Raw genomic sequence first — 12,540 nt, 5'->3', positions numbered from 1 at the left:
AGTTTTAGTATTTTGTTCTCTGCTTACTTAAATGTGTGTCAACATATGTTCAAAGCCAGACACATGAACCAATGAGATATGCCATAAAAAGCAAATTCCATTTATAATATATAAGGACTTTTTCACCTATGATGGGTATATATAGGTTGTCTAACCTTTGATCTAATCTTCTAAAGAGCAGAGAACACAGAGGCATATAACAAATTAAAGAAAAAGTAAGTAACACAGACTATGTTACAACATCAGTGGAATTCCTACATTTAGTTCACGTTCCCTGGAATCACAGTGGATAGATTAGTCATACAGTCAAGAAAGTATCCCAAAAACTGTCCTTGACCAGGTCAGGCTCAGGCAGGAAGAAAGGAAAGGTCAAGATGCTTTGAGTTTGAATGTATGGAAGTGAGCAAGCACACAAGCGTGCAGGACTGAGGACAAACCTGAGCAGTGTCTCCATCCCAAGAGGACTCCAAGTCACAGCCTGTGTGAAAGGGACTCCCAGAGACCCTTCAGTCTATGCGAGTGTACTTGAAAACCACAGCAGGGAAACACAGCCTGTTGGGCTCCCGGTGCAATTCGAGTCTGTGAGCCCACAGGGCAAAAGCTGCTGTTGTTGAGTAAGCACACCTGGACCTTTCTGGGAGCACAGATCTCGACCTCATCTAGGCGTGTGGCAGCTCTGCGGCCAGCTGTTTTTTGACAAAGCCTGAAAGGCAGAGCAGCTGGCCGCAGCCATTATAGATGGTCCAGGAGGCTGAGTGCTCTGCAGGGGTAAGGCATTGGGGGCTGAACTCCACATGGCAACCTCTCTCTCTGCTGAGGGAGCAGCTTCTTCTGTGATAAAATGCAGGATATCCCTGCTGTGGGATGCATTATCCTTTCATTTGTAAAAAGACAGTTCATGTTTTTTTTTTTTTTTTAAATTTAAAGATCCACTTATTTGGGGCACCTGGGTGGCTAAGTGGGTTAAGCCTCTGCCTTAGGCTCAGGTCATGGTCTCAGGGTCCTGGGATCGAGCCACGCCTTGGGCTCTCTGCTCAGCGGGGAGCCTGCTTCCCTCTCTCTCTCTGCCTGCCTCTCTGCCTACTTGTGATCTCTCTCTCTGTCAAATAAATAAATAAAATCTTTAAAAAAAAATCCACTTATTTATTTGCACAAAAGAGAGCATGAGTGGGAGGGGCAGAGGGAGAGAGAATCTCCAGCAGACACTCCACGCCGAGTGCAAGCCCAAGACAGCCTCACCACCTGAGCCAAAACCGAGAGTCCAGACGCTTAACCAACAGTGCCACCCACGTGCCCTGACAGCTCGTGCTATTGAAATGTCATGTTCTTTTTCAGGGATTTCCTCCCATAAAGCCTAAAAGGCAACACCAATTGCAGCAACTAGGACACAAGTTTGGTTGAGGTGAGGATTTGTAAAGAACATGAAAGGGTTTCTCGTACAACTGTGGGCTAACGGAAGGGAGACCTGAAAGGCTCAACAGTGTCGTGGCAGAAAAACATGGGGCCAGAGGAATAAAGCAGCAGAGCCCGTATCTTCCTTCCTTTCACTTCAAGCACTGCCCTCCCATTTACCAAAAAAAAAAAAAAAAAAAAAAAAAAAAATTAAGGCAGGGAGGGGCAGAGGGAGAGGGAAAGTTGTTTTAAGCAGGCTCCATGCCCAACTGATGCAGGGGCTTGATCTCATGACCCTGAAATCATGACCTGAGCCAAAGTGCCAAAGTCAAGAGTAAGATGCTTAACTGAGTAAGCCACGCAGGCACCCCACTGCCTTCCCATTTAAAACTTTTAAACCCATCTGCCCCTTTAAAAAATAATAAATACATCACATTTTTAAAAAAGATAAGCAATAAGAAGATAACAAGCCTTTGCAAGTCCAGTCTCCATCATTAAAATGTCGGTGTAGATCTTCCCAGACTGTTTAATACACCTCTATGTGCCAAATTTATATAGTTCATTTTTTCCGAATGGACAGGGTCCTACCTATACATTGTTTACTCAACGTATTTTTACTCAACGGTGTGTTGTGAACATCTTTCTGTGTCTGTAAAAGTAGCCCTGTGTAAGGGCGGTGAGACACCAGACGCTGGGCCAGGAGGACTGGATTCAAGTGTCAGTGGGTCACTTCCTACCATTTTCTTACTCAGGAAGCTCTTCAGCTTCTTCGAGCCACAGCTTTCTTATCTGTGCAATGAAGATTACAATACTATCTGCTCCACATGCTGCCGCTGGAGTGAAATGAAACAGTGCATGTAAAGTACTTAGTGAATATCCGACCTCAGAGCTGTGTGCTCCATATGTATATTCCTGTGCTGTTGACTCTTCTATCACATAATTATATTACATTAAAAAATCCAATTTCCCTATTTGACATTTAGGTTATTTCCATTAAAAAAATAGTTTCTGCTCTGAAATTACTATAGATTCACAGGAAGTTGCAAAAACAGTACAGAGAGGTGCTGGGTACCCTATAGCTCATTTCTCACTGTGGTGACATCTTACAGAACTATGCTACATTATCCACACCTGGAAACTGACCTTGGCCACCTCTGTAGTTCGCCCGCAGATGTCACCAGTTTTATGTGCTCTCATTGTGTCTATGTGTGTAAATACACATCAATGCAATTTTATCACACGTGTAGATTCATGGAACCACCACCACAATCAGGATACAGAACCTTCCATTACCATCAAGATCCCTCTTGCTACCCCTTCATGATCACAGCCGTATTTTCTCTCTTTCCCTGAGCTCTGGCAACCACGAATCTCTATTCCTATCATCTTATCACTTCAAAAGTGTTAATACATGGAAACATACACTACACAACCTTTAGAAACCAGCTATTTTCCCTCATCATAATGTCCTCAAGATCCCCCCAGGCAGCTATGCATACACATCATTATTTGGTCCTTTTTGCTGTTGAGCTGTATTCCATTGTAAGGACGTCCTATAGTTTGTGTAACCGTGTACCTGTTGAAGGACATTTGCGTTGTTCCGATCTTCAGCTAATACAAATAAATACAAATAAAGCTGCTCTGAACATGGACATCTAAGTTTTTGTATAGACTTCAGTTTACATTTCTCTGGAATAAATGGCCAGGAATGTGAATGTTGATTTATATGGTAAGTGATGTTTAATTTTATATAAAGCTGCCAAACCACTGTCCAGAGTGGCTGTACCATCCTGCATTGCCACCAGCAACAGGTGAGAGACCCAGTTTCTCCATGTCCTCACCGGCATTTGCATCTTTTTGGAGCTAAAATAGGGGTATGGTAATATTTCATCCTGGCTTTAACTTGCAGTTTCCTAATGGCTAATGATATTGAACATCTATGTCTAAATTTTGATATGATAAACAATGCTATAAGAGATCTCTTTATTTGGATAAATTCTAAAGTAATTTCTATGAATGAATTCTTCAAAATGGAATTGCTAGATAGGCAGATTTTTTTTTTTTAAGCTCGAAACATAATGTCATATCGCTCTCCAGAAAAGCACCAATCCATACCGCCACCAGCAGCATGTGAGTTAAAGAATACTGAATGCTCTCACTCTTTCCCTTAGGGGCTTAAAAAAGAAACTTCCTGTCAATACACTCCCTAGTACAGGGAAATAAAATAAAAATTAGATTGCCCCAAATCCTACTAGAGCAGAAGATGAACCAACTAAGATCCCCTCTCCAAGGACATCCCATATCCAGACATGCCTCTGACATTTTCATCAAACACATCCAGAAGAAAGAAAACTCATTTACCTTTATGGGCAATATGACACAGGTCTTCTTGCATTTTAGAAAACTCTGACGAGGTTTCAGAGCCATCAGAGTAATTTTTCTCTTCTCCAAAATCTAATGTTGACAAATTAGGATTGGAGGAATGCAGTCTTACTGGGCCAGAGAAAGGTTTGGGGACCTGAAGTGACACCAAAGGGAGACATTCCTTCTTAGATGCAAGAGGCTTAGAATATTTACTTGGTACTAAAATTAGAATTTTGTAGAAGAACATTTTATAGGTAAATCTTTCTACCGAGTGATAACTTAAAAGAAAATAAATGAAAACCCAGGAAAGCACTTTCTCTAGCAACTTGCTCTGGCTTCTTGCAAAATAAAAATGGGTGAGAAATCACATATTCTTTTGCAAATGATTGAACCATTAAAGCTCTAGGTTGGAAATGACAGCTAAAGCTGCCACACTCTTTCTCATTTCTGTTCAATTCCTTCCTCCTGGCAATAGCCATCCAGTACCTAGGTTGTGAACCGTGGCTGGTTTTAGAATGTTTCCTTAATTTGCATCCGGTGCTTCCAAAAAGCTAACTTCTCACATGTCTGTACACAAATCACTCTTCACTTTGAAAGTACTGACGTTCAACCCATAAAGTGCTTTGAACCAAAGAACATACATGAGTATAGACAATGACTTATCCATTAAATCTCTGATTCATGTGACCTTAACAATGTCCCCATTTAATATGCAATGGCTGAGATGCAAATCTTAGCCTCTGGCTTAGCTGTGCACTCAGGAAATTGGCAGCTAGTGTAACACAGTGAAACTCTGATGGGGGTCTGGGGGGTTGGACACAGAGGCAAAAGAGAGTCTGCACAATGTCCCATTTCCAGAGACTCCAATGGGCTCAGAGGGATGATGAATCCCCTGACTGGCCACAGGAGAGGTGGGACAAAGCACACATGCAAGCAGGGAAGAGGGCAGGTGGGTTTGGCATTAAAGAAGGGGAAACCTAAGTCCAAGAAAGGGCCCAACTCCTTCCATCCTCATGCCATTTCCCCTTACCCAATTCCATTACATGCTTATTGTAGCAACCAGAAAATCGAAGTGATTGAATTTCTCTCTGCACAGGCTATTAGCGAGCAAGACTGCAGAAAATCCCATCGGAGTCCCCGCAGCCCCCAGCATGCGGCCCGGAGAGCAGGGGAAGCAGCGGTTACCTGCAGCGTTCCTGTAGTGTCTTTGCCAATAGCTCTGGACCGCCACCTCCTGTGAGATCTTTTTTCCTTTTTGGGACTTTCAAAAGCTGTACCCTTTGTTTCAAAACAGGAGAGAGAGCACAGAAAATAAGGCCTCCCAGACCGAAGAGGGAAAACTGCACAGCAAAGTGACCACCTCCGTCCCCTGGAATGTGGCGGAAGCAACCAAGACCGGACAACGTCCCACTGTTAGCTCGAGGCTGAGGAGGAGAGAGGGAAGCAGAAAAACACCACAGTGCAAACAGCAGAGGGATCTGGCTGACCTGGATGGCATTGATGGCAGGCGCCGAATACGTCCGGTGCAGGACGTCCATACTCTGCAGGAGCTGGCTCATTTCCACCAGGTATGTGTGGCAGTGCGCCAGGTCTGTGGGACAAAAGCAAAAAGAAGATTCATAAGCCCTCATCCTGGCACCCAGGCTGCCCTATGCTCGTGCCAGATACTTCTTAAATTTCTCTCTACTACTTGACTTATATCTGTATGGAGACGAAATCTTACTTCTTCCTTTCTTACAGAAGAGGCAGTGCACAGCTATGGTGATGGTCATAGATTTGAAGAACAAGACTGCCTTGGTTTGAACACTTCCTGAACTCTGAATCTTGGGTGAATTATATCACTTCTGTGCCTCAGTGTCCTCATCTGGGAAAGGGAGAGAATTATACACCCCTTCATAGGGTAATTGTGAGCTGACATAGGTCAGCATGCTTTTGGAGTGCTGGTACCCTGGTCAGCAGCAAGTAAATCAGCTCCCATCATTAGCATCATTATGTCCAATATTGCAATAACAGGGTGTCATTCTTTGCTTCTGAGGACTCCAGACAAGTAAATGAATGAAAAAAAATGAAGGTTGTACTGGTCTCCAAGGATACCTGTCAATCAGGGACCCACATGAGATAGTGGTGATTGTCTGCACATTGACCTGAGAGGAACTAAGAGTTCTCACACCAGTTTCTTGGTCCCTAACTCAAAAGACAGTCCTTAATTTGCTGTTTGTTGGATGATGGTGGCCGTTTCCACTGAGAAATCAAGACCCAAAGGCTCTCAGACTTTGGCCTCATCGGAATCAGCTGGGGTGCGCCTGGGGGGCTCAGTGGGTTGAAGCCTCTGCCTTTGGCTGGGGTCATGGTCCCGGGGTCCTGGGATTGAGCCCCTCATTGGGGGGGGGTCTCTGCTCAGCAGGGGGCCTGCTTCTCCCTCTCTCTTTGTCTGCCTCTCTGCCTACTTTTGATCTCGCTCTGTCAAATAAATAAATAAAATTAAAAAAAAAAAAAAAGAATCAGCTGAAGAACTGATTAAACCACAGATCCTTGAGATCCGCCCACAGTTTCTGATTCCGACTGAGAATTCGCACTTCAGATAAGTTTGCAAGCCAGGCCCGTGCTGCTGGCCCAGAGATGACACTTCAAGGAATACCTGTGCCAAAAATGTCACTCAGTGAAGCTCCTGAGTGACGTTTACTGGGAGGGCAAATCTTATAAGACCCCACATGTGATAGTATCTGCATTCAACAGAGAAAATGCACTTTTCAAGACCTGGCATCTTTCTCTTATCATGGTTCTCAATCATGGCTTTGCTTTAAAATCCACAGGGAAAATTCTTTAAATTCCTTATGTCTGACTCCCTTCTGGAGATAATTAAGTCAGAACATCCCCAATCCCACTGGTGACTTGTTTTGTTTTTTAGTTCCCTGTGTGGTTCTTAGCTCATTAGGGTTGAGAACACTGAGCTTCCTTATGGAAGAGTTCTCAATCCTGAGTCCTTATCAGAGTCATTTGGGAAACTGCAGAAAATCAGTGATGCCAGGGCCCAAGTGCAGACCAAATTAAAGATTCTTCTGGAGAGTGGGTATTCTTGCCTTTCAAATGCTCTTCTGGTGATTGTGTGTGCAACTAGGGGAGAGAACTCCTATTCGTGGGGATCTCCATTTGGTTCACCCACTCACCGTGAGCCATGACTCCCAATCCTGGATGTACACAGAGTCAGTTTGGGTACTTAAAAACAATAACATCGACAACAACCAGAGAGCTGCACAGAGCCCACCCATGGAGACAGCGATTTAGTAGGTCCTCATGGAAATCAGACGTGGGTACTTAAAGAATATGAAAGGAAACCTGTCTGCATGCACAGCCAGGTGAAGATGGGAAGCTCTGCAGGGAGAGTATCGTTTGGTCATCACCTGTGCAAACTCAGTGAGCAAGCTCTGAGAGGAAATGTAGACTAGTGACAGGAAAATTCACCCGAGGTGTGAATACTCAACGAGTGCCATCTGAGAGCCATGACAGAAAGAAGCAGAGGTTTCAAGTCACTTTACCTTTGGAGCATTTTTCCATGTCCTCTGAAGACTGCAACCATAATGGAACTCGCGTCTCACCAGCACAAGAAAATGATAAATTGCTTCCGGTTTGAATCGAGTTCTGCTTTGATATACTGCTACGCTGTTCCACAGATGACAAAAGCACATTATAAATGAAAACAAAGCCCCATGGGGACACGTTAGGATAAAGAACAACAGAGTGAGCTGGTTGCTAACAGAAGCCATTGACTTATAATGGGAAAGAAGCTTCTAGAAAGCAATCCACTAGCGACCCCCAAGCTCTGGCTATCACCTCAGCCTGGCCATACCATGCTCTCATGCCTGGGGCTGCAGTCCTGAATTTCTTCTTCAGTCAAATGATAATCATACCCAAATTATGATACAAATGTTGAGAAATTTCATAATCCTATACGGCTATTAACATGCATACTTCATTTTACAAGCAGAGAAGAAAACCTAAGTCAGAATGGTCAAGGGAGAGCTGGAGACACCATTAAATTCCTCCCTGTGTTTTTTCAGTTACTGTCACAGTGACAACAGATGCTCCTCTGGCCCTAGTTCTGAGCAGCTGGGCAAAGAGATTCTTTCCCACGAGCCCTTCCTCCTCAGAGAGTCCCCAGTGGGGACTCTCTTGCACGAAGTCACCACCTTCTTCTTGATTCATTATTGGCAAACTCTTACCTTCCTACTTGATATGGAGTCCAAGACCCCAGACGCTGAGTCTGTGACAGTGGATCCGGGGAAATAATGATTAACCTCATGTGGAAACATGGCGATTTCATTCTGACGATACATTCTGTGGTGGCGGAGTTTGGATACCCACTCATCAAAGATTTCTTCTGACTTGACCTAAATTGATTAAAAAGAAAAAAACAAGAGTGTCACTCACTGAAAGAAACAATTTCTTCATTAAATTGAGATGCCCTCTCTTTACATGTTGATCCGTGTAGAAATGTAGAAATATGAGTTTATTGATTTAGTTTAAATTTATGTGGAATTATAGGAATATGTTTGAGAAGGAAATGGAGAATAAAAATGGTCTTCATAAGCTTCACTTAGGTTCTCAATGAAAGGGTCCAATTGTCATGCTATTATTGAGAAAGCAAAACATTACCACTTAAATTAAACAACAAATAAACTAGAATTCATGTTGATCTGTCTCAAAATATTCCCAAATTCACTTGTCCCCACTTCCATTCTTACTGAAAATATTAGCACCATGTTTCTTTTTAAACTCTTCTATAATTCAAACTTTTCAGATCAATCTTCTCTGAACTGGAATGAATTTGTAAATTCTTTTTTTTTTTTTTAAAGATTTTATTTATTTATTTGACAGGCAGAGATCACAAGGAGGCAGAGAGGCAGGCAGAGAGAGAGAGAGAGGGAAGCAGGCTCCCCGCTGAGCAGAGAACCCAATGTGGGACTCGATCCCAGGACCCTGAGATCATGACCTGAGCCGAAGGCGGCGGCTTAACCCACTGAGCCACCCAGGCACCCCAAATTTGTAAATTCTTCCCAAAATATTTAACCTTGTTAATCTTCTCTGACAAAGAACACATTGGTGAGGAATGTGAAGGTTTTTTTTTTTTTTTTTAAACACATTTCCCCTGTACTTGGAAATAGAAAAAAAAATGCGAAAAACTATTATTGGACATTTCCAAGATTTTTCAAACACACCTACACAAACAGCTAGCTACTCTCTCCATAAATGAGTATCTGTGTCTTCTTTGCAGGAAGAATAATGTTTATAACTAGCAACTTTTATTATAAAGTAATTAGAATGTTCATAAAAGTACTAGAAAGAATGTAACAAGCACCTACGCACTGGATCTTTCTTCACAGTCCATGTTTTGTGTGTACGAGGGTGTACTAATATTTTCAAAGTGGAAAACTATAGATACCTATATACTGGAATAGAGTTTCCTGAAGTGGCAACTTAAAATCACCCAACATGATGCATGGTAGGTTATCTTCCAAGAAGCAAACTCCAGGTCAATCTGTTCAAATCTTTCCTATCATCACTGCTGAGAGCAAAGATGTCTGTAGCCATCACTCACTCATTTAGGAAACGGTAGGTCAGCTCTTAGGTATGTTGTGTTGGTTAGAAGGACATGCAGGACCTAAACTGCCCCCCTCACCAGGTGCTACTGAATATTTCATTTACAGGAAAAAGCAACACCAACTGGCAGACATCTATTTATTCTCCCTAAATTATGTCTTTGAAATGTATTTCACTTCCCAGAAACGCTTATGGCAGGAACTTCACAGAAATCTGACACCACCCTTTGCACTGATCTGCTCTCAGAGGCCCTTAAAAATCAGCGCCCAGAACATTCGTCTTCACTCATTTTTTTTAATTGGTTAAGTGAGGTAGAAGAATCAAAGCACTTTATTAAATAGCTGTCCGGCATTCTGTTCCAACCCCACCAGCAGATATAGGACCGTGGGTGGACAGCCACTTAACCCTTCGGCTGCCCAGATTACTCATCTAGAAAATAAGATAATGGGATTGGGCGGCCGCCACTTAAAAGCTGCCTGACTGAGGCAACTAACAAGGACCCTCAGACAATAGCTCGCACCTACATGAACACTCACAGCTCACTTTCAATCAAATGAACAAGAAACACGAACGGAACTTAGAGTAAATCAACACAGAGAAATACTAAACTGTTTGTCATGGTATTAGCACACAATGTTATTTTAAGCACTCGGGTTCTTCCAAACCTAGAAATGAATAATTACTTTTATTCTATTATGTGAAATAGTGGATGAACCTGACCATGTCAAGACAGAACTAAGTAGGGGTCATTGAAAATACATGGAGACACAAGTGACACTCTTCTAGAGGAGACTAATCAACCTTTGAGACAGGGGGTGGGAGAGTGGGCTGTTTTATCTTTTTTTTTTTTTTTTGGCAATTTTTTGACTATTATAACTTAAAGGGGTTTGTTACCAACATCTAGTGGGGAGAGGCTAGGGATACCCCTCAATACCCTCTGATGCACAGGACAGACCCCACAGCCAAGAATTCTCCAGCCCACTACATCAGTAGCGCCAAGGGTGAGAATCCCTGCTTTGCTCAGGCCTTAGGCTAGGTAGCAGCATGACTGACCACATGTATGTATTAGGCATATACCTGTGTAATCACCACACAGGTCCTATGAGGAGAGCAGGGGCATCCTAAGACATGGAGCTCACTATCTTGTGCTCATTTTCCCAACCCCCAACCCCCACGCTCATTATTCCAAGTAATTTGCTCAAAGTAAGAAAAAAGTTTTAAAATCCTCTCAATTAACTCCTCATGTTCTGGTCCCCTCTAATAATTATACACAAAAACTAAAGTTCTTGAGCTTACAGCAGGCTGGGCATCACGCCAAGTTTCCTCCATGCAGCAGTACAACATGGGCACTATAATAATTCCCATTCTGGGGAAGGATGGTGAGAAAACGGAGACTTTCAGGATTAAAAAACTTGCCAAAGGCCAATAGCCTGTAAGTAGCCAGGTCAAGATCTGAACCAGATGTGGACCTCTGGACCCTACCACCTAGCAGAGGAGAGGGCAGAAGGGACGAGTGAGGCACTTTCAGAGGTACTAACTGGAAGCCCATACTTTAGGAGGAAAGTTCCCGACACTCACTGTACTATGAGAATTTTATTGGAATCCCTATAAAATTAGCTAAAGCGGTAAATACTGTGTTGCAGGGAACCTACTTTAACCCATGGTACATGGTTCTTCACTAAAGGCGCTACAGTCTAGGGGAAGGAGGAGTTATTTGGAAACATGACGATTTTAGTAATTACTGACTGGTGTCATAATCATGGTATGTGTGGGGCGTGGTCCCTACGGGGTGGGCAACGAGAATGCTAACCCTCTGGCAGCCTGTGAGACGGTCCATCCAAATATCAATACTGTCTGTTAGAAATAACTTTGGTAATGAAGATCTTCTACACGTTGGTTGAATCTTTTGAAATTAAAAAAGGGCATTACCAATTAGCACTGTTAACTACAATCCCTTTGCAACCGAAAGAAACCATGGGACAGAAGATCACGCCAGGGAAGCAGCCTCACCTTCAGATGGTAGATGTGCTCCTCGGTATCCAGATCTATGCATTTTGATGACTTTTTCACGGACATCACCGAGAGCCCAACATCGATGCAGCCGTGCAGCTTCTCTCTCTCGATCTGCAGAGGCGTGAGAAGAGGGCCAGTTGAGGTGCAGGGTGTTAAAAACAGTAGTAACATCCCTGATGCTCCTCTAGCCTCCCCTTCACATCCACGAATACAAACGTAATAACGATGACTTACCAAGCAGTTAGTGTGAACGGGTACTGAATTAAGTGCTGTGCATGCATTACCTGTTTGAGTCTATGGGGGATTAAGCAACAAGTGCTTTCTTCACACAGCCAGTGAGTAAGGAAGCAAGGGAGGAAGTCCATGGATGGACCCCCATGGCGATGAATTCACCTGCTACCTGCACTGACTTCCCCAGAATTAGTTCCCAGTCTCTAAATTCATCTGGAAGTGATTTAAGAAGGGGAGTAAGGGTGGGAGGCTAAGACAAGCCATTGCGTCAGGACTTATGTCGGGTTTTCTACAGGCAACCCGAGGACATGAGCTCTAGGAGGCGAGGGAAGCAAGAAGGGATGAGGGATGTGCCAGGGAAGAGGAGGACCCGCACAAGGGACAGGACGAACAGTCATTCCAGCCCTTGTAGGCTGTGTCCCTCATGTTAATGCAACAGGGAACTTCCTATCCCCTTCATCAAGGGCCTTCTTCACCAAACCCCTCGGTCACTGTAACTGTGGGAGTGATACCTGTCCTATGTTTTATTCCTGTTAGCTTCCTGGGAAAATGTCTTTTCCCACCAGAGGACCCCTCAACCCAACCCTAAGACCTGAACAGACCCCTGGATACCCACTGGGGTGTTGAGAGGAGTCCTCCACCTAGACTTGATGGGCAAACTGAGCCCACCCAGAACCCAGGGCTGGGACAGTGGGAAGCTGGCACCTCTGGTCCATGCGAAGGAACGATTACCCCCTATGGTTTCCAGTTCAGAGAAATGCAATCCCCCAATGTGTACAATCTCATCCATAGGCTGACATAGGAGAAGACTTACATCAGTTTGGCTCTTGGCATATTTCAAGATTCCTTTGTCCAGATAGAAAAATCTCTGTAGGGAAGAAAAGGGTAATTCACTAAGGCATCCCATTTAAACATGCACCCTTCCCTTGGTCCCAATGTTCA

The 12,540-nt window shown here is 43.6% G+C and overlaps 1 protein-coding gene across 5 annotated transcripts in view; it reads right to left on the bottom strand.

The window, feature by feature from the left end:
• OSBPL3 (oxysterol binding protein like 3) overlaps window positions 1–12,540 on the bottom strand; it is a 176,261-nt gene that overhangs the window by 56,013 nt on the left and 107,708 nt on the right. For 3 of the 5 annotated variants that reach the window (XM_059396712.1, XM_059396714.1, XM_059396715.1), the window contains exons 4-10: window positions 12,413–12,466; window positions 11,365–11,478; window positions 7,977–8,144; window positions 7,293–7,416; window positions 5,244–5,347; window positions 4,942–5,034; window positions 3,754–3,910 (exon numbers count right to left, since the gene is read on the bottom strand). In XM_059396712.1, the coding sequence (XP_059252695.1) occupies window positions 3,754–3,910; window positions 4,942–5,034; window positions 5,244–5,347; window positions 7,293–7,416; window positions 7,977–8,144; window positions 11,365–11,478; window positions 12,413–12,466 (814 nt within the window). The remainder of the gene's footprint in view (window positions 1–3,753; window positions 3,911–4,941; window positions 5,035–5,243; window positions 5,348–7,292; window positions 7,417–7,976; window positions 8,145–11,364; window positions 11,479–12,412; window positions 12,467–12,540) is intronic. The other 2 variants (XM_059396713.1, XM_059396716.1) reach the window with 1 other exon arrangement.

The sequence above is a fragment of the Mustela nigripes genome, chromosome 4 (assembly GCF_022355385.1).
Source record: "Mustela nigripes isolate SB6536 chromosome 4, MUSNIG.SB6536, whole genome shotgun sequence".
Classification (NCBI taxonomy): Eukaryota; Metazoa; Chordata; class Mammalia; order Carnivora; family Mustelidae; genus Mustela; species Mustela nigripes.
The sequence above is the reverse complement of the archived record's forward strand: the minus strand, read 5'-3'. Positions and strand labels throughout refer to the sequence as shown.